Source organism: Rhipicephalus microplus, chromosome X (genome assembly GCF_043290135.1).
Source record: "Rhipicephalus microplus isolate Deutch F79 chromosome X, USDA_Rmic, whole genome shotgun sequence".
NCBI lineage: Eukaryota > Metazoa > Arthropoda > Arachnida > Ixodida > Ixodidae > Rhipicephalus > Rhipicephalus microplus.
The window spans coordinates 145,283,665-145,304,947 of NC_134710.1; the positions used below are offsets into that span (position 1 = coordinate 145,283,665).

Genomic DNA, 21,283 nt, shown 5'->3' on the forward strand with positions numbered 1-21,283 from the left:
AGCGTTATTGTTCAAGTTGCAGCCAGACAAGACGATCACCTACAAGGGAGACAGCTGTGCCGGCGGCAAGCGCAGCAAAGAGCGTGTCACTGTTCTGGTCGCCGCAAATATGACCAGTACGAAAAAGGTCCCCCTTTTCGTGATTGGCAAAGCAATCAAGCGACGGTGCTTCAAAAACATTCGCTCACTGCCGACGGAGTACGCCGCAAACAAGAAAGCCTGGATGACAGGTGACCTATTCAGGAAGGGGCTACTGAAATTCGACAGGCGAATGGAACTGGGCGGCAGACGCGTTCTTCTTGTCGTCGACAACTGTTCGGCGCACAAAGTCGACGTTGAGCTGAGAGCAACTAAGTTGGTGTCCCTTCCGGCAAATACAACTGCGGCCCTACAGCCAATGGACCAGGGTGTGATAAGGAACATTAAGTGCTTTTATAGGCGTCACGTGCTGGAGAGAATGATTTTGTGCGCGGGCGACAGGAAGGACTTCGGCATTACGCTGCTCACTGCCATGCACATGTTGGTGCGCGCATGGGAACAGGTGACCGCGACCGCAATCGCAAACTGTTTCCGCCACAGTGGATTTGGCAAATTGCAGATGGAAGTGCGCAGGATAGTTGTGACATCGACGTGGATGGGGCTGAGGAGCTCATGCCAGTGGCATTGCACGACACTCTTCGGGGCGTACGTTTTGCCGATTATGTTGAAGTTGACACCGGTGCATCGGTGTGTGGTGCCCTGACTGATGAAGACATTATCGCTCAAGTAGCCGGTGCGCAGCCTGATGCTGAAGAGCCAGAAGGTGAGGAAGGCGAAAATGACGCAGCGCCTGTGCGCCCGTCGGCTTCTGCGGTGATGGAGGCACTTAATGTGACGCGTCTCTTCTTCAGCTTTGAATAGGGTGAAGAGGATTCCCTGCGCCGCGTCCGCGCGCTGGAACAGGGAGCCGCAGCTGTGGCATTCAGAGAAAAGAAGCAGATGGTCATCACCGACTTTTTTGGCCAATAAATATTTTTCGTGACCCCACCCCCGAAATCCACCCATTTTTGCTCACTTTCATTATTTCGAATTTTGTTTAATTCGAAATTGCTCAGCGTTCCCATGGAATTCGAATTAACGAGCTTTTACTGTAAGCGCTCTCTCCTTGTAAGGCTCACCCTCTGGTGTAGAAATCGCGTTTAAGTCAGTATTGCTCCACTTCCCTCGCTTTTGCCATCAGCCGAATACTGTTGCCAAGCTAATTTTTCTCCCAGAGGCATTCAACGCGATCGGTTCCCAGCATTCAACGCGATATCTGCATTGTAGTAAGGAATTGCGTGGTTTCGCTTCACGGTGATTTATATACTAACTTATGCATTGCATAAAATTGGTTTGAGACCTTTCCAAGATTTCACCTCATGAGTACAAAGTAACGTAAGCGTGGTTAGTGAAATGACGTTGGAGTGCTTTTGTCAACTTTCAGACCGTGCTGCTCGGCGTCGGGTTACTCTATCTGTGCCATGGTCCGAGAAACCTGGCGTCGTGAGCCTTCTTGACTGCTCTTCGGTTGGCCACGATCACCCGCCCCACCTAATGGGGCTGTCCACCACAAGTCTGCACCGCAGCCCTTGGACACTTTGTGTTTTATCTTCTTAAAATATTTTGTTGTGTAGCTTTGATTAAAGAGTATTGTATTGCGTCGACATAGGCTGCACTTTTGCAACTTAGACCCCAACTGCAGGTGGTTTAGGGTGACTGCCATATATACGACTATATGTCAACACTTTCACTGATGTGTCACTCTCAAATTTGCTTGCTCGAGCAGTTTTTGAAGACATTAGATTCACATGATTCTTGGCTACCGACCTGTAAGTCGCGGGTTCAATCATGGCCGCGAGGCTCGCATTTCGATAAAGACTAAATGCTAGAGACCCGTGTACCCTGCAATACCTCTGCATGGTGAAGAACCATATGTCAAGTCGAAACCACACGGAGTCGTTCCACTACGGCGGCTGTCATAGCGCGAGTCTGTCTGGGACGTTTAACCACAGAACACCCACCAGTTTAGAGAACGGAAACTGTACCTTTGGGTTGTTGTATCAAAATAACATGCAAATGCGTAGCGGCGGCGTACTGAACTGCAATACTGCGAGGCGCGATGACGCTGGAAGTACTATCATCATGACTAAACAGGTGCATTCTTTTGCTGCTGGTGGGGGGGCCCGCGGCTGGTTCGCGCTGCTCGCTTCCTTTGTTTTTTTTGTTTTTTTCGTTGCTAAATCACGCTTCGCATCTGTAATTATTGCCAGGTGACCTAACTGGCATAGACGGGCAAAAACGTCAATCAAGTAAGGTTTGCATCGTTTACTGCGAGTGTCCAAGCCGGTACAACAAATGTATACGGTAGGGTCTGACCAAAACAAGTCACTCATGCATATCGAAAGCTTTCAACCCATGTGTAAAGACTCTTGAAAGCTGACAAGCATACGCATATAACTGAACATTGAGATCACTGAATGAACGTCGCTCTCATTGTGTTGCGGCATTCGAGTTTAACAGCGTGGCTTTAGGACAAGGGTCCAATTCTGCCGTCAGATGCGGCGCTTGTCCTGTAGTGTTGATATTGAAGTGAAGTGAATGCATGATGTGGAATCGGGAAGGAAACTTGCACATTACCGATAAATAGCTCGTGCAATGAGAGCAATGTAGTTTTGCTAAGTTTGTTAAATTAACTATTGCGGATGCATGCAGTTCTGAATTTTTCTCACTCTGTAATGTTACATAGAGTACTTCACAATTGTGCAATGTCGTGTCGACAGGGTAGGCACTAGTTTTAATTCTCAGCCATGAGCCCATATAATAGGTAATATGTGTTTAGGTGATGGGCCTAAAAAATATTTCAGGCTTGCTACATTAATTGTTGGAGTTAAGTTACACAGTTACTACAGCTAGAATTTCTCGTCGCAGGTAATGCCCAATCTGCTGAGTATGCAGCGAACATGTATGCAAGGAACAGGCGTGTGCTTACAGATCGAAAAGGCTAAATTCTAAGAAAATAAGCTTTAGGCATACATTGTACATTTTTGTTGTTTGTACATCTTTGTTGGTGCTCTTACAGTACACTATAGAGGTACACGATGTGAATCTGTCCAAATACTGGATCAATAAAGGTCACATTTATTACACACTTGTTATTGTGTTTACTTTTTCAGTATACTTGTGCTTGAAAGCTGAAGTTGTTTTCTCCCTGCTACCTTTAGAGGTTAGGGCTTGAAATACGTACCATCTTCCAGTGTGGCTGTGGATAAGTCAAGATCATGTATGTACGGTAGTGCATAGAATTTCAAGTCTTAGCGGTAGACACTATAGCTATGACAACTTAAACAGAAGCAGATGTGCTCAAAGAAACGTGGGACGTTTCTCTGCTATATGAAAAAAAAAAAAAAGTACCACATCCAATGACACAATCTTGCTCATCACGACAGCATTCACGTGTTTGAAGAAGCTGTGCTGCAAGTGCTCATCACCTTTATGATTTATTATTTTAGAAGCCCATTGAACATACGTGCAAAGCAAGCAATGGAGTGTAGCCTTATGAGCTTTGGCGCATCTTTTTGTAAACTTCTATGAGCTAAACACAGTTAATTACGACAAAACAGTTCTGGGTGTAGTTTGTAAACTGTCACAAGGCACAACTAAATGTCGGAAAGCCTGTTGATGCCCACTGTGGGGGTGTTCATTTTGTAATGCAATTAATAATTTCTGACTATTCACATGCCAACAAATGACATTGTAGCCTAGCAGGAGACAAGACTACTTGTCGAAACATTTGCTCTGACACTTCATATTTGTTGTTGCAAACAGATGCCGTTTATCCTGGCACTGAACGTTGTTGGTGTGTTTCTTCGACGAAACGTGCGCAACCTCGTCAGACATGCCGCCGTGGGATATACTGATGTCGCACTTACAGATGGTGCAGAACGCACGGCGCTCATCTTTCCACAAGGCGTTAACACAAGCGAACTATGTAGTATACTGCTTCAAGAACACCTGAAGATAATTTTTTTGCTCTTTGCTGAGTGCCATGGCTAACAGCAATGCGACAGAGCGCTAGCCACGCAAACGGCGCTTGCGACACAAGAACACAAGCACATGCTCAGAGAAATAATGGCAAGTCAGTGTTTCAGCGGTGTCAGCGCTATCACTCAGCGACATCAGTGTGAAAAATACAGCAGAATTCGACGCTAGCACCGCCACACCTGCCTTGCGTCTCACAGCTCAGAGCGGCGTCACTGCATTCACATACTCGTAGAACTACGGAGAAGTACTGGCAGGCTCGCTAGCTTTTGCGACTGCTCCGCTTGGTCGACTAGGCACATTCGAGCTCTTCAACGATGACGATGACAATCGGCACTCCTGCGGGTGCATTTGTGCTAGGTTGCCAAACTGGAGCCCGCTTTGGGACAAACAAGCGGGCACTTCCAAGAGATTTCTTTAACGATCGTACAATCGTACAAAGCGGTCGTAATTCGGGAGTCTCCCGGGCAAATCCGGAGACCTAGCAGGTATGCTATTGCAAATTCTTGATTAACTTCCTTATAACCGATATTTCACTATATTTGGGTTCGTCATATCAAGGTTTGAGTGTGCCATAACAGCCACTTCAGCCGATGGAGAAGTAGTGATACCGTCAAAACCAGATACAGCACAATACTCTTTTTAAAAGAAACCTGAAGCGTCCAGGAAAATGTGTTCTCTTTAAGAGGAGTTTTTTATTGAGAGATAAACAGAGGTATAATATTCAAGTATGAAACCAAACATATTAGGGGCAGTTGTTTCATTTAAGCAGCGATTTCATTTAAGAGAGTTTTATTTAATATCGAGTCTGAAAGGAATCGAAAAAAAAAATCTATATAAAAGTAATTTGATATATAAAGCATTTTACATATTCTAAACATATCGAAGATGATTAAGACTGTTCAATGTAAGCAAGTACAACTGTAGCAAACAACAGCCAATTATGTGGAAAGCCGAGAGCTGATAACTTACCATAAAATTACAATGCCGCTTTACCTACTGCAAGACTCGGCAAATAAAAATGGTGACTCAAAAAAAAAAGGGGGGGGGGGGAAATACTTGTTCCAGCCAAGCTCAACAATGAGGCATTATCATTGAAAGCATTCACTCTTTCTTAATTACAACATTTACCATGGTACAAGAACTTCTCAGCCATGTGGGGCATTGTAGTGAAAGCTAGAGTCAATTTCTGCTATTTTTTTATTTTTTTAGCATGCACACAAGAGATAATATCTACATTTGCTTAAATCAGTGGTTCTCAAATGGGGGTCCGCGGGCCCTAGGGGGACGGTCCTCGAAGCCATTCCTATGATCCGCAAAACCCTCACCCGCATTTTTCTTTAAGCATGACTGTGCCGTATTGAAGTGTCCAAAATGAAGTGATGTGGCACGTTTGTTTGATGCTTTTGGTAGCAATAAAAGGCACCTTTTCACGCTCCAGTTGTGTTAATTTACCTACGTACCACCCCTCACAAGCGTTCCCCCAACACATCCATGGCTGAGAACCACTGGCTTAAGTTATAGTTAATTTTTCCCCACTTTCGAACTGGAACTTGATATGTGATACTCACGTGCTGTTGTGATGCAGGCTCTGGGCTATGAACAGCGCCCTCTTCCTCACTCTCAACGACCCCCTCATTGCAGCCCCCAGGAGAGTGGATTGGTGCAACAGTAACAGGTTCAACTTCCTGCACTGCTGCTTCCTTGCTCTTTCTCTCAGCCACCACTTCCCCCTCTGCATTACAAAACAGCACCTTATAAATAGAGCAGATAAGGACACAACAAGGCAATATCAAGTGTATAACCATAGCGTGCCATTTGAACATGCCATAACGATAAGCACAAGGTCATCAGACACAATACAAGGGGCAGTGAAAAAATATTGTAGTGCTAGCCATTTGAAGGTGAAATGTTTTTGGGCAATAATATTAGTCAAATCTCGATAATTCGAACTCGAAGAGGCCTGAAAATTTTTCGAATTAAAAGAAGTTCGAATTAATGAAAGCTAAATAAATGAACGGCTCTCTATGCAGTGGCGCATGTGCATTGAGCGAACACACAAGGGGAAAGTTCAAGAAGACTTGTATCTATTCACAAATCACAGGACATCCGGTATTTATTGAATTAATCGGTGATGCGCATCTGCACTGTTTGCCTTGCAGCAAGTCAATCAATTTCGTACGCAGCTTGCAAAGCATTTCTACTTCGGTTTCAGCATTCTCCTGGCAAGAGAAGTTGCGCACAAAAATGGCCAGTGCCGACACTTTCTAAAGACGACGACAACTGCTGCGTGGTGGTGGTGGTGGTACGTAGCAGAGCCTCCCGCTCTCCGCTACGCAGCCGCAGCATGGCCAGCACGTAACGAGAAAGGAGGAGCATCTAGACACGGAGAGAAGCAGATCGGTATTTCAAAGAAAACAAACACTCCACGGCAGTATTTTTTTTTTTTTTGCTCTTTTCGCGAGCGTTGTTGAAAGGAGAAGGGTAACGTGGCAGGCAAAGGGGAAGCACGGCACCAGCACAGGAGAACCCCCCCCCCCCCTCAAGGCTCAGAACCGTGCTTCCGCAAGGGGCAAGGGCTGCAGAAGATAGTAGGGAGTTTTAGTGCTGGGTACCCAAGCGGCTTGCGTAAACAGGACGCTGGGGCGGTATTGCGCATGCGCGAAACCCCAAACAGACGCGTCACAAGATCGCTGAGGCGATGCGTCCGCGCGGCCATAAACAACGCTGCCACCACTGGCCTCCTAGCGGAGATAAGCTGCCCTGGCGCATCATGTTACCCGTGATGTCACTCACCTTCACGGCGAGCAAAGCCTAGGCTGGCCAGTGCCACCACTTTCACTTATAAGTTTAAAGCACAAATATTATAGTGGATAGCCACTATACAAATATCATGGCACAAAGGCACCAAATCTCGGACAGCATGGATCGGCCGCCTTGAAAGGTCCACCTTCGCAGGAACTCACGGTATCCGCACTGCGAATACTCTAGCTGTCTAGTTAAAAATAAGCCAAAGTGCGAGCACCAATAGCGATTACATCGTTTCAGCCAGATTACCAAAGCTAGAATGGCCTGGATCATAAAAACTAAAATTATGCCAGCCCTCCCACCAGCTGAATAGATGGCGCCATCTAGCGTGGCCGTAGTGACGCAGGCGATCACATTGTTTTTGCAGAAACATTGTGCATTGTACGTCTGGTGCGAAAACCGCGCAGCGGCGTTATTACAAATTAGTAACCTTTTTATTCATTTTCCCCTCAAAAACATTACGCGTAAGCCAACATGTTCATGACTGTAGTTGCACGAAGTGTCACAAGATGTCGACAATATCGTTACAGCAACCTTGTATTTTTCACTTTTTTGCGATAAAAAGTCTCGTCGTGATTTTGCCGCAACGGTGATTCATTCCTACATAAGTTAAATGCAGTTAGCATCACCATTTATAGTTTACGAAAACGTAAAGGCATACATATTTACGTATGATGAGCTCAAAACGTTGGTAGAGGCACGTTGCGGTAAGACGGTAAACGCAAACTGGTATCGGGTTAGCGTAGAGAAGTATACGTACAAGCTAAAAGTTACACAGAGTTACACGTTACATCGTTGCTCTGTCGTCGCACTTGTTGGACTACGACCGGCCGTCTGGATTGCTTGGCATCGACGGTGCCGGCTTCAGTCGTAAATGTGGCGCATAGGAAAAAGTTTTTTTTATTCCGTGTGGATAACTGTCATATTATTTTAAAATAATTTATTGAAATTAGTTTACTTCATGTCACTATGTAAGTTTAATTTAACATTTTAAATCGTAAACATAATAAAATAATACTTACGTAACAATTAAGACGCTATGGCGCTGCGAGCGCGTGTGACCTTCGTGCGGCTTGCGTTTGCGTACGCGCCTCTATAAGGCATTCCAGTTGGGTATGGGATGGGTACGCAACGCCGCGCGCCCCAAAGCCCGCAACGCCCCAAGAGCTTGCGTACCCAGCACTAAAGCTCTCTAGTGCCTTTTTCTTTTCTTTCTATCACACAATCATTCAACCCAGCGACGGCTTTCTTTTTTATTTTCCTCTCTCTCTTCCCACGCTGCGTTGGAAGAAGGGGAGTCTTTACATGGCAGGGACGGAAAAAGGAGAAGCGTGACACGGGCGCGTCGCAGATCGGCATTTTAAAGAGAGCAAACATTCCACTCGCAGCCTTTTTTTTTTCCTTTTCCTTTCCTTTTTTTCACGCAGCGTTGAGGCGTCGGAGGTGCCGCCGCCGCGGGATTGGGCGGCGCGTGCCAAAAGTATTTTCAGAGCGCGGTATGTTCGAATTAACCGTCAGAAGTGCTTGGTCGTTCAAATTACCGGGCGTTTTCACCCATTGGAATACAGATAGCTTTGACGGGACCTCATCGTGAGTTCGAATTAACCGAAGTTCAAATTAAGCGTGTTCGAAATAACGAGACTCAACTGTATTTGCAACATCATGCAACTCTGCCACAATCATATCTGTATGTACAGTTCCTATATTTTCACATTTCCCAAAGCACTGTCAGCCAAATACTTCAACCTGTCTGGTGCTGAGTCATGCAAGAACTGAATCTTCAATCCAAGAATATTCTTCCAGGACACAAGATCATTTTGGCCAAACACACAAGAACTGACTTTTAAAAGCTCCACCTGTACTATAAGTGTCCAAGAAATTAGAACTCAAGTGTCACTTTATAAAGCTGCTAACAGCACAAGTGCAAACCTTAATATGGCTTTCAGCAGTCATTTAAGGGGGGACATGGGGCCCGATACTGAGATATATTAGTATTAGGCCTAGAGACATGATCTTTTCAGGGAATATTCACCTTTGTAGACTTTCGACACCAGCTTTGGACACCAGCACGGGGTTCTCGTGTTTTTTAGGAGTTTTCAGGGCTTTGACCACACTTAGGGAATCTGTGTATATTACCGCTTTTTGCAATTTTGTCTGATGTGTTTTACGACCGCCAGTATTGCGTAAGCTTCTCCTGTGAAAATGCTTCCATCAGGATGAAGAACGCCGGCCTTGGAAAAGAATTGGCCTACCGCTGCATATGACACAGAAGTGTTGGACTTTTGAGGCATCAGCAAATAAGTCAGGGCATGTGTATTTATGTTGCAGTTCTAGGAAGTATGTATGTATATGTGCAAGTGGTGTGTGTTTTGTGACTTCAACAAAAGAGACATCACAGTTTATAAGCTGCCACTGCCATGGTGGCAGATATGCTGCAGGAGCCATCAAACTGTGTTCGAGAAAAGGCACACCTGTTACTTCGGCCAGGCCTTTTACACGGAGCGAGTAGGGCTGCCTAAACGAAGGACGGTTCTCGAACAAGCCAGAACAAGACAAATCATTAATTGTGAAATGAGAGGGGTGTTTCTTGTCTGCCTTCAGCTTCAAAAAGTACAAAAAAGACAGGTAACATCTTTGTAGGTGGAGCGACCATTCATTCGTATCCACGTACAGGCTCTCCACAGAGCTAGTTCGAAAAGCACCCGTAGGGAGGCGAATGCCTAGATGGTGAACAGGGTCGAGAATCTTCAAAGCTGATGGTGTTGCCGACTGATAGATTATAGCAGCGTAATCTAGGCGTGTGTGTACGACGCTTCTATATAAATTCATTAGACATTACTAGTCACTACTCCACATAGTGCATGACAACACTTTCAAAATATTCATTGTTCTTAAGCACCTGTCTTTTAAATACTTGATGTGTGGCATGAAGGTTAGTTTTGTGTCTTAGTCCAAGAAACTTGTGCTCGGTCTTCAGTGACAGAAGTTGACCATGCAGGTCAATGTCGGGGTCGAGATGGAGGCCCCTCTTTCCGCAGAACAAGACACATGTGTTCTTTCGCACGTTGAGTATAAAACCATTCTCATCTGCCCATTGAGATACCTTGTTCAACCTTAGTTGAACTTGACGTTGGCACATTAAGATGTTGCAGTATTTGAAACCAATCTGTACATCATCGACATATATGAAGTAAAAATATTACAAAGGAGAGACAGGTGCAAGGAATTAATTTTTACTAAGAAAAGTGTGCAGCTCAATACAACTCCTTGTGGCACTCCTGTTTCTTGGACAAATATTAGAGATAAGACGGTGCCAACTCGGACACGGAATGTACGGTCAGACAGGTAGCTTTCGATGATTGCCAGCATTCTACCCCACACACCTAAATGTGACAAGTCTGGCAAAATGCCAAAGCGCCATGTAGTGTCATATGCCTTTTCCATATCGAGGAACACAGAAAGAAAAAATTGCTTATGAACAAAAGCGTCGCGAATTTGTGCCTCGATACAGACAAGGTGGTCAGTGGTGGACCGAGCCTCTCAAAACCCACACTGGTATGGGTCAAGTAGGCCATTAATTTCAAGGAAGTGCATCAGGTGCCTGTTAATCATTTTCTCAAAGACCTTGCAAAGACAGCTTGTTAACGCTATTGGCCTGTAGCTGGAAACTGAGGCCAGGTCCTTGCCTTGTTTTAGAATTGGGATAACGATAGCTTCCTTCCAGGCTAAGGATAGCTCGGCGGTAGACCATATCGCATTGTACAAGGAGAGGAAAGCTTTCTGGGTTTCAGTGAGCAGGTGTTTTAACATTTCATATGCCACATGGTCCGGGCCTGGGGTAGATTTATTGCAGCAGATAAGTGAGGCTTGTAGTTCAGCCAAACAGAAATGTTCATTGTATGCCTCATGTGTTGTGGGTTTGCGCTCTAATCTCTGTTTTTCTATTCTTGTTTTGTATCGTTGGAACGTTTCACTATAGTGTGATGAGCTGGAGACCTATTCGAAGTGCGCTCTGAGAATGTTTGCCTGGTCTTCCTAACTCTCCCCTTGTGTGTTCACTAAAGGAAGTGAATGTGCTTTTCGTCCTGCCACCTTACCAACCATGTTCCAGACTCTCGTTTCATTTGTGTATGAGTTAATGCCTGATAAAAATTTGTGCTAACTTTCCCTTCTTGCCTGTCGGCGCGCCCTCCTTCCTTGCGACTTGATGTTCTTAATGTTTACAAGATTCTCGGCTGTGGGCGAGTCTCTAAGCAACTTCCATGCCTTATTTTGTTTTTTTCGCACGTCACGGCACTCATTATTCCACCATGGGACTCGTCGTTTGCTAGACGGTCCACATGTTTGGGGAATACATTTCGTTGCTGCATCAACCAAGAAAGCTGTAAAGTAGCACACAGCATCCTCTATGCTGAACGCCGCCATGTCAGTCCAAGTTAATAGAGTCATTTCTTGAAACTTTTCCCAATCGGCTTTGTCAGTGAGCCATTTGGGAACCTGTGCAGGACATCTGTTATTGGTGTGCTGATAACGATAGGAAAATGGTCACTACCAAATGGATTATTAATGACTTCCCATTTAAGTAGAAGCAGGAGTGATGGGGATGTTATGCTGAGGTCTATTGTTGAGTATGTATTGTTAGCGATGTTGTAGTATGTTGGCTCTTCAATTCAGCAGGCACGCACTGGAAGAAAAAAGAAACTGTTAATCAGGCGACCTCGCGCATCGCAGCGAGAGTCACCCCAGATGCTACCATGTGCATTAAAGTCCCCTAGGGCTAGGTAGGGTTCAGGAAGTTCGTCTATGAGGGACTGGATATCATGCTTTTCAAGACGGTGTTGAGTAGGTATGTAAAGAGAGCAGATGGTGACGAGCTTATTCAAAAGAACTGCTCGAACAGTCACCGCGTCAAGGGATGTTTGTAGTGGTAGGTGTGTGCATGCAATCCCTTGATTCACTATAAAGGCAACACCCCCAGATGGCACAATGACATCCTTCCGGTCCTTCCCAAAAATAACATAATGACATAAAAAGTTGGTGTGTTTAGGTTTCAGGTGTGTCTCTTGTACGCACAGCACCTTAGGTGTATGTGTAAAAGTTCCTGGATATCGTCGAGGTTTCTCAGCAGTCCTCTGACGTTCCACTGTAGTAGACGATAAGTCTTTCTCAATCGACCGTTGGTTACGTGTGCATGTTTGATCTAGCAGCAGTTCATGCAAAATAAGCGAACTAGATTCCTTTTCCCTAAGTTGAAACGCATCACAGCATCTGCCATGGCAATCTCAACAGCAAACAATGACGCGTTCTGTCCTTCAGTGAGAGGCGCCAAATGACCGAATGCAAGGCCTCATTCGCATTCCGAGTCTTCCCTCTGGTGCATCTCTACAAGAGCTTCTTGTCGGACAAACGTTCATAAACAGGACACAGTGCATTGCTCACAGCCTCTGACAAATTGTACTTGCTTTTTGGGATGGGCTCATTCTTTGCCATGGCTGCATTATGCTTGCGCCAAGACTCGGGGCCGTGTGAACAGAAGGTGTGGTTTGATTTCTCGTCAGTGGATGTCACATGATGATACATAGCCCACACAGCCTTGTGCATCTCATCCACATTCCCGGAATGGGATTTCAAAGCCCAGCCGTAATAACTCGTCGATTTTGTGATGAGTTCACCCGTGAGAACTATGTGCCGAAGCGCAGTCCCCATGCGCTTCTGCACATAGTTCGAGCAGTCTTCTTTTTCAACATTTATGAAGCCGTACACCCATAGAGTTTCATACAATAATACCTAGAGTGGAATCTGGTACTAGTGTCTACGCGGACTCTTTCAACGGCACTTGTACCAGCATGGGAATGATGGGAAGTACAGGCTTCGGATCTGCTTTGGATGGATCACGTTCTTGAAAACTTGCTTCACTTTTTTTTTTTTGTACGCAAACTTTATTCGAAACGATTCTTGTGACTAAGCGGTAGAAGTGAAACCTGGACAAATTTAACCACCAGGGTATGCAGTGCTCTGCCACTGCGTTCCAGATTTGGCATCAAGATGTAATGAATTATTCCTTACAACATTTCAAAACAAACACTCTTGGTTTGCCCTCGAAAGTATGCAATATCTATTTATGGAAATAACAGCACTATTAAGCGAGAAACACTTGACGTTTTGTCTGCTGCGATGCCAGGTGCGTCTGTTCAAGTGGTCTACCCCCAACACACCTCTCGTTTTGTGTGGCGGCGCGTCTACTTCGCATCGCCGTCGTTCTACAGTTCATTTCAACCAGTTTTAGCATGACGCACTAGTAAAACGAACTCAATGTAATATCTTGCACTGGCATGGGACGCTACATCTATGTGCAGTGGTGAGTGGACGACGCTTTGCTTAAAATGTCAAACATGACTTGTACAGCTCCAGCGTTGCAGTAAATTGAGAAGCGTAGCAGTTTTCAGCTTCTTTGAACAACAAAGGTACAGCTTCAGTGCTTCGAACCCACCCCACTACCCACTATACGCGAATAAGAAAACTGAAACTGCAAAAAAACATCCGTGGACACTTCACTGGCACGATCCAATCTGAAGCCTTTACTTTCCATAATTCCCATAAGGGTACACGATCGCAGCGCCAGATTCCTCTCTAGGTATTATTGTATGAAACTATGTGTACACCTTGGCTTCTTTGACAGCACTGTACGACCGGCTGTCACCATCACAAAGCATGGTGGTGTACTTGAGGCCATGAAGCGAAAGGGAGCGCTGAAATAAAATCATTACTACGTCTACTTCCATTTGGCCAGCTTTGCATGCGGTATTTTTCTGGCATGAATGGCTTTCTATTCAGAAAATTCTGGGCTCTCGGGTTTTGGACTACATTCACAGCCGAGGCGAAAATTAGAAAGCACAACGAAGTCTAGCACATAACCTGCAAAAACTTCTATCACAGTGGCTAGTCCAATGTGAGAGGCGTGTCCTCTTGTGTGCCAGCTTCCATCAAAAGAGACGGCAATATTTCCGGGGTTGCCGAAATTGAGGTCCTTGTAGAGGCACTTTACCAATGTGGCACACTAAGTCAAATGTTCAGCACAAGCTCTCGTTGCTGCTAGCTCAAGCTTCATTTTCAAGTACTCTTGGTACGTTTTTGTGAGAAGGCCCCGATGTGAAACACCAATAGCGGCAAACATGGCATTCAGAGCTGTCTGACCATTCCCAGTGCTCTGAACTGCACGCGCCGTGCGAACGTTGATTTCGAATGGGTTACAGTTACTGCTGCCACCAACCCATTCAGTTACTGCTGCAGCAACTGCTGCAACAAACTTCTCCGCAGTTGCCGCAGTGAAGCTTCAGCTTAACTCACCCACGTCGCGTTCGATGGTCAGCTGACCACGGCACACTCGGCAAGCAGAATGTTTGTTTAGTAAACTGTTCACCATGTCGAGGTCATCCATGGTATACATCGGGGCCGACGAACTTTCGGTGCCGCGCTGACTCGTGAGAACACTAATTTTGCGATCGGTTGCAGAGACCGAGGAAAGTTCCGCTGCTTTTGCTGGGCACGACGCTCGATGAGTTCTCAGCCAGCCTATGTAAAAAATGTCGCGTGTATCCTTGCAGCTCGATCGCGCATACTTGAAGTACTGCAGGCAGCGGTCGCAGTCGCAGCCACGCTTTCTCAGGCTGCGAGATCTGTTGCAGCAGCATTCTCTGATGTCTTAATCACAAGCAGCGGCGTTGTTTCCTGGTGCCTTGTTGAAGTATCACCACAATCAGCTGATTCCGACGACACCGTAGTCACCGTCGCGTTCGCTTGTGTAGCAACGCCGCTTCGCCACAGAATCCGTTGCTCTCTTCCGCCGAAATCTGCAGATATCTTCGTCGGCAGTTGCGATAATTTATGGCACTCTGAGCGTGTGTCGCCACTATTAGAAGCTGTAGCGATCGAAGGCTGCCTTTGTGTCGGGCTGGACAGGAGACCGGCGACTGCCGGTCTCCTGTCCAGCTTGGCTCTGCCGACGTATCCTGCGCGGGCTGCGATGACTCCTTGGGCTGCACAGCACATTTTTTTCCATCGCTTGCCAAATTTGTAAACCGTGCGGAACTTCCGAGCACGGTTCGGCATCTCGATTTCGATCGCAAAACTACAAAACTTCCGAAATGGTGGTGACAACGCGCGTGATCACCAGTGTTGTCAGTCCCCACACTCCAATCACAAGCCGCTGTTCACTCACGTGACTGCTATGGACCAATGATACCGCACGGTTTTGTCGCTTGTTTTTGCCTGGTAGCGCAGACTGGCTGCAGCATTGAAGGTTCGTTCCTGGCGGGAAAGCGAGCTCAACACAGGCTATTTCAAGCGAGACTAAGATGGCCGCCATCCGATAAGTGGTTAGCACGATTCGAGCAACGCATAAGGGGGCTGTTTTCGGCGATTTCATAAGCAAAACCAAGTGCTGGAACGAATAAACACAATGTTTTTTGGCTCAACGAAGCGTCATTTCGAGTTCATTTTTTGCTGGCAGGTGCGGGATGATATGAAGATAACGAAAATCACCAAACTGAAAGATAGATTTTTGGGGCGTTTTTTCGTCGCCAAGACACAGGTACGAAAAACCTTTTCTAAATTTTCAACAGACTTTAATGCCACTTGCAGAGTTTTCAAACTGTCTCGGTAGAATATTGTTAAATAGCCAGTAAACAGCCCTGAGGTCCAAAATTTTTAAAAAGAGAGATAGATATGTGCAGTTTTTCTTAGCAAACATGCTGCCACAAGAATTGTGCGAATACGTGCCTATATTAAGGAAGTTACAAGGGTTAGAACAGTGGTCTGAGCTGGTTTCAAATTTTTGCGCGGCCTCGCTCGCCTTCTCCCTTCCATGAAGGGGAAGGCGTAGCCCATCATTACTGACTCCGCCCACTTCAGCAGTGTGACATCACGTCAGCGATTGACGTCATCAGCCAACTCGATCAGTCGCAACGCACTTCCGCTTGCTGCAAAGCGTGGTTGTTTGTTTACCATTTGCCGCGCCATCCGCGGGTCAACCATGTAAGTGTCAGGTGCGAAGTGTCGACCACAAACGATCAGGTCTCCGACGTTTGTTACTGGATGGACGATTCGCTTCAGCCATGCAGTGCGCAGGGCCCCATCGTGAGGCACCCGGTGCCGATGCTTCTCCGCTGCCCAGTCGCTCGATTTGCAGCTGACGACAGAGCAACGCTTTTTACCTTTTTGCTCATGTCAAGGGCGAAGTACGTTCGTATGTGCACACAGGCGCTGTAGATGAGCAAGGAGTGTACACGTACACGCGACAACAGCGAGGCTGGTTCTTTCATTGCAGAGCCAAGAAACAAGGGAAATTTTCGTAGCTGTGGGTGGGAACAGGAACTGACTATGCTTCGGAACAGGAAGCGCCACTATGCTTCGGTACACTGACGTTGACTTCATGACTGTTTTTTCACACCTGATTAGGCCAATCGGCAAGCTGCTTCGGCGAGCTGCGTGCTACGTCACGTCACCGATCGCAAAGTTGGCGTCACTGCGCGTGCAAGGAGGTCGGTGAGGCGTAGGAAAGATGCGCGGAAATTGTTTATCGAAGTAGAGGCTCTGTGCGATGCGCAGTGCTGTAATATTCAGAAAACGTGATCGCTGCTGTCTAATTTACGAATTGCCGAGCTTGTATGGGGGGTGTAAAAAAAAAGTCGGAGCCTGTTTACTGGCCCTTTAAGACTGGCATTAGGCCATGAGTGGCAGATGATTTGCCCATGCATTGCGATTTTACACTGCACCAAGCCCTTTTTCATAAGTGCTATGTATTGACTGCCCTTTCTCTCAAAGTACTTTCAAGCTAGAGTGCAACTATATCGAAATTTTGACCAAGAGCAGAACAAAGACATGAACAGCAGATCGTTTCGCAAGCTTCTTGCGAGGCTGCGGCACTTACCACACAGTGAATGCTTTACTGGAATGTGACATTGGAACCTAATGGTATAACAACCTCTGTTACAATGACATAACGGGAGAGACATGCATGGAGACAGGCCCTGCAAAATGGCACTCTTTGTGCAGTTAGTTTTACTTGTGTTATGCATGCATGTGATTGACCACTAGCGGCATCATTTTCATTTAAGTTTGTTCTATGCAATGCATGCACATAGATTTTTTCATTTGCCGTAGTGTGTGGGCAAATTGAGCATGAGAGCAATAAAACTTATAAAATGAGTTGACAAAAGAGAATAGAAAATTCGGCTAGTATGTGAGGATTCATTGTGGCTAATAGCACAAACAAAGGCAGATGTGAGCATTCATTGTGGCAAATAGCACAAACACAGACAGAAAAGAACCACATGGGACCACATGGGCTGCACAGCATGAGAGCAAGAAACCTTGCAACCACAGCATTTTGAGCTGCAGTAGCAGCTGGCTTGACTGTTTTAGAAAGCAAAACTATGTGGTGTCGAAGCTTGTACAGCCACAGCCACGTCTGTGTAGAGCATGGAAGCAGCCGGTTTTTGCATTGCAGGGTGACACCTTGAGGCAGTTTCATGCTTTGATGCTGTGTGTCAGGAGCACAGGCAGCCTAGTTATCAGGCTGACCACATTTAAGCTCGAAACTGTATCAAGGCGTCATCCTGTAGAGCAAAAACCAGCTACTCACGTGCTCTACACACATGTGGCCGTGGCTGTAGATGGTAAAAGCAACAGTAACAGCCAATCCACTCGAAAGTATAACTTGACTGTTGCCTACATCAGCAAAAACAAGAAATATTCTTCACTTGCTTCTCAAAGTGGAATGCTATGATGGGATAAACCACTCATGTGATGCGTGAACCAGCTTGACAGTGCCTTCTAGCCTGTAGATGCTACTATGAAGCATCGCAGTATGCAAAGAAGTACAGGTAACATCACTACTGGCTGACCTAGATCTTGCACAACTGTACAGGGCAGCACACAAGAAAAGGTTAAAGCACTCTTAAGCAAGGATGGGAATTTCTTGACGACCTGGGTCACGATTCTCGTGGGTTCCACTTCGTGATTACGTCCAGTTCGCCGGAGCATGTTCATTTACCGAAAAAAAAAATAAAAAAAGGAAAGAGTCATGACACCATGGCGCTTTTGGCCACATTGACGCTCCGAACCCACCCACAGATTCCTATCGTAAAGAGAAAAAAAGTGGTGAAATGTACAGTAAGAGGAGAAAGTGGTGAAATGTACAGTAACAGGACTTTTAAACGAACTTGACAAGTTTGAACTTGCGTATGAACGTGTTGAGATGTTTAGAGAAAGATGCAGAAAATGTGTATCGACCTTCCAGGTGCATCAGGCAGGTGGCCACATTGAAGGCAACTTCGGAGATTTTTCGAGGTCAATGAATCTGAATGAAATTCACTGGGTACATTCCTTTGCACATTCCTGTCATTTATGCCAAATTACAGGCTTAATAGATGCGCTCATTGTTTGCAGATGAATTTTAAAGGTTGCCTCGAAAAGCTTACCTCGCTTTCCAAAATTATTGGCAACACTGTGTGTGACGTCGTGTTTGACATGTCAACGGAAGTGACGAAGCCGATGGCATCGCTACATTGGCCGCTACAGAGTTTATTATACAGGCCACAAGGCAACGGTGGCGGTGTTTGGCATGGGTATAGCAGGGGAAAGCTTTCTTCCTTCCTCTGTGGTGTTTGGCCAGCGCTTCGCTGGTGTGGCTTTCACAGTTTTCATACTACACGCAGGTGGGACCAATATACAGCCTTCGGTTCTTACCAAATAGTATGTCATATGCAGACAGGGCACCCGGTTGGGTTTTGGTTTCGGTATTGCACATTTTTGCTTATCAAGAATTATTTCTGAATTTTCCGAGCAGTTCAGCTATTGGGCTCGTGACAAGAGTGTCTCAAGAACATAGAAACACCATTACCTTGATATGGTAAAAAAATCGTAGGAGTTGGCCTTTAACCATAATTCAAGGGCTAAAGGGAATAGAGTTCATGCACGGCCTCAGATACGTGTGCCAAAAAGTGGATCTCTGGGGACAGCCTTCATTGCGTGAAATCATTCCATCTTTCTCATTTGTGTCAAGAGCAGTCAAAGCTGTGTGACATCAAAATGATGTTGTGGAAGAAAAACCAAAAAACAGGTGGCGTGCTGCTCGTTCAGCTCCAGCCAATCACTGAAAGCTGAAGCGAACATGCCCACTAAGTAGACAAAGTGAGAATAGCTCCACTGGGCTATGCAACCACTCACCACTAATGGGCCACAGGATTGTCCTACTAGGGCCCCTCTAGACCAGGTTATACTACACCGAATACCTCGCCCACAAACCCACAGATTCACAGACCATATTGCATGTAGCAAGCCAAAGCATGTCACATGACAGAAAACAATACAAAATTGTTCATATGCATGGATGCTGTCAGAAGGCACCGCCGCAATCGCCTGAAAGTCAAAATAATTGATCGGCCAATTCTGTACTCTTGCAGCAGCGCCAATGTACAAGATGGCAACCATCACGTAATATCCGCTTCCAATGCGTGCCATCCGCATTAATTTCAGTCCCAAAACCAGCTTGTGGCACAGGAATGGCACAAATCAGATAAAAAATACCGTACTGGAGCAGTATGGTGCAGTGGTTTCCAGTTGGCACAATTGGCGTAGATTTCCCACTATTGCAGTATCTACACATGCAATGCGCCAGCAACATAAAAACATAGAAAGGAGGGTGTATGGCAATAGGTAGTATTTAGTCACTCTGGTATAAAAGGGAATGAGATGGCTCATGTCATTTCCCATGTTAACCTTCCACGCCCTCCCCTGAATTGGCTATAGATCACCCAAGTATCGCAGAACTCCCCAATCCCGCCATGCTCAATTGAACAAAACGTTTCAGCAAGCTATTGGAAAACCATACTGCATACCCACATCCACACAATTTAATGTCCTGCCACGATATAACCCTCCGTAGGAAGGCATGGACATACACTAATTTTATTAAACGGAACTTGAAGGGATCAGCAAAATATGTTTTATTTAACAAGAGTTCTGTTTACTGAGAAAGTTCCAATTACCAGGGACACAGAATACAACTATGCAACTAATCATAACAGAAACAGTTCCCTTCAGCAGTTGTTCTACTTTAAAGGTTTCCATTTACTGAGAACCTACTGCACTCACTACCATCACTTTCATCCAGCACTAAATCTCTCCGCATTGCCTCCAATCTGCGCACACTATCGTAGCTTCCTAGTCAGTCCTCACATAAGAAGTCTGTTAAAAAAGTATTCGTTACTTTTTTGTTTGTTTTTTTTTGCAAGCACCTGATGAATTTGAAAAAAGCGCACTTGCATCTGCAAACCTTGAACCTTCGTGCACATGCATGAATTTTTCCCCGCTTGCCAATAGCGTCAGTAGCTGGGACGCAGTGTTTCGGTGAGCTAGTGCGCTGTGGTCTCGTTGATTTTTCATTGCAAGGAAAATGACGGAGCGACTGGAGCAGCGCTAAGGCATCAAATTTTGCCAGAAACTGGGCGACAACCAACTGGAAACCATTCAAAAAATCGAGGCGGTTTTTGGTTACGACGCTATGAGCCTCACACAGATTAAGGAGTGGTACAACCGGTTTAAAGACGGCCGCACGTCGGTGGAGAGCCAGTCACACTCCGATCCACCATTAACATGCTGAAATGACCATGTCATTGCCAAAGGGAATGCTGTGATGATGCGGGACCGTCATCTGACTATCTGGAAATGTGCAGAAAAGGTGGGCATCAGCATTTTCTCTGCACATTTCATTATGACTGAAGATTTGGCCATGAAGAAAGTTGCGAGAAAATTTGTGCCGAAACTGCTCAATGCTGGATTTCACAAGCAGTGACCCTAACTTCGTAAACCCAATTATCACTGGTGTCTTGGGTGTACGGGTTCAAACCGGAAACCAAATCTCAGTCGTCACAGTGGAAGCATTCCATGTCATTAAGATCAAAGAAGGCCTGCCAAGTAGTCGTCACAGTGGAAGCATTCCATGTCATTAAGATCAAAGAAGGCCTGCCAAGTGCGCAGCAACGTCAAAGGGATGCTGAGTGCTTTCTTTGACTCCCGCAATGTGGTACACCACGAGTGCGCAACGCAGGGTCAAACGATCGCCAAAGAGTACTACAGGGCTGTGGTCCATTGCCTTCGTGATGCTGTGCGGCGCAAGAGACCTCATTTGTGGTCAAGAGAAACCTGGCGCATCCATCACGACAATGCTCCTGTACATTCCTCACACTTGGTTCAGACTTTTTTGGCGAAAAGTCGGACTTCTATACTTCAACAGGCTCCTTACACCACCCTGATGGGGCCCCCTGCGACTTCTGGCTGTTTTCCAAACTCAAGAGGACATTGAAAGGAAAGCGATTTTAGATAACGAAAAACAGAATGGCTGCAACGACAGCTGAGC

The 21,283-nt window shown here is 45.8% G+C and overlaps 1 protein-coding gene across 15 annotated transcripts in view; it reads right to left on the reverse strand.

Annotated features, from left to right (window-relative positions):
• The window catches only part of LOC119177004 (uncharacterized), a 282,220-nt gene that overhangs the window by 203,223 nt on the left and 57,714 nt on the right, over positions 1 to 21,283 (reverse strand). For all 15 annotated transcript variants that reach the window (XM_075877943.1, XM_037428340.2, XM_075877938.1 and 12 more), the window contains one exon: positions 5,628 to 5,791. Coding sequence is in view for 12 of the 15 variants with exons in the window: in XM_037428340.2 (XP_037284237.2) it covers positions 5,628 to 5,791 (164 nt within the window). In the remaining 3 variants the exon portion in view is untranslated. The remainder of the gene's footprint in view (positions 1 to 5,627; positions 5,792 to 21,283) is intronic.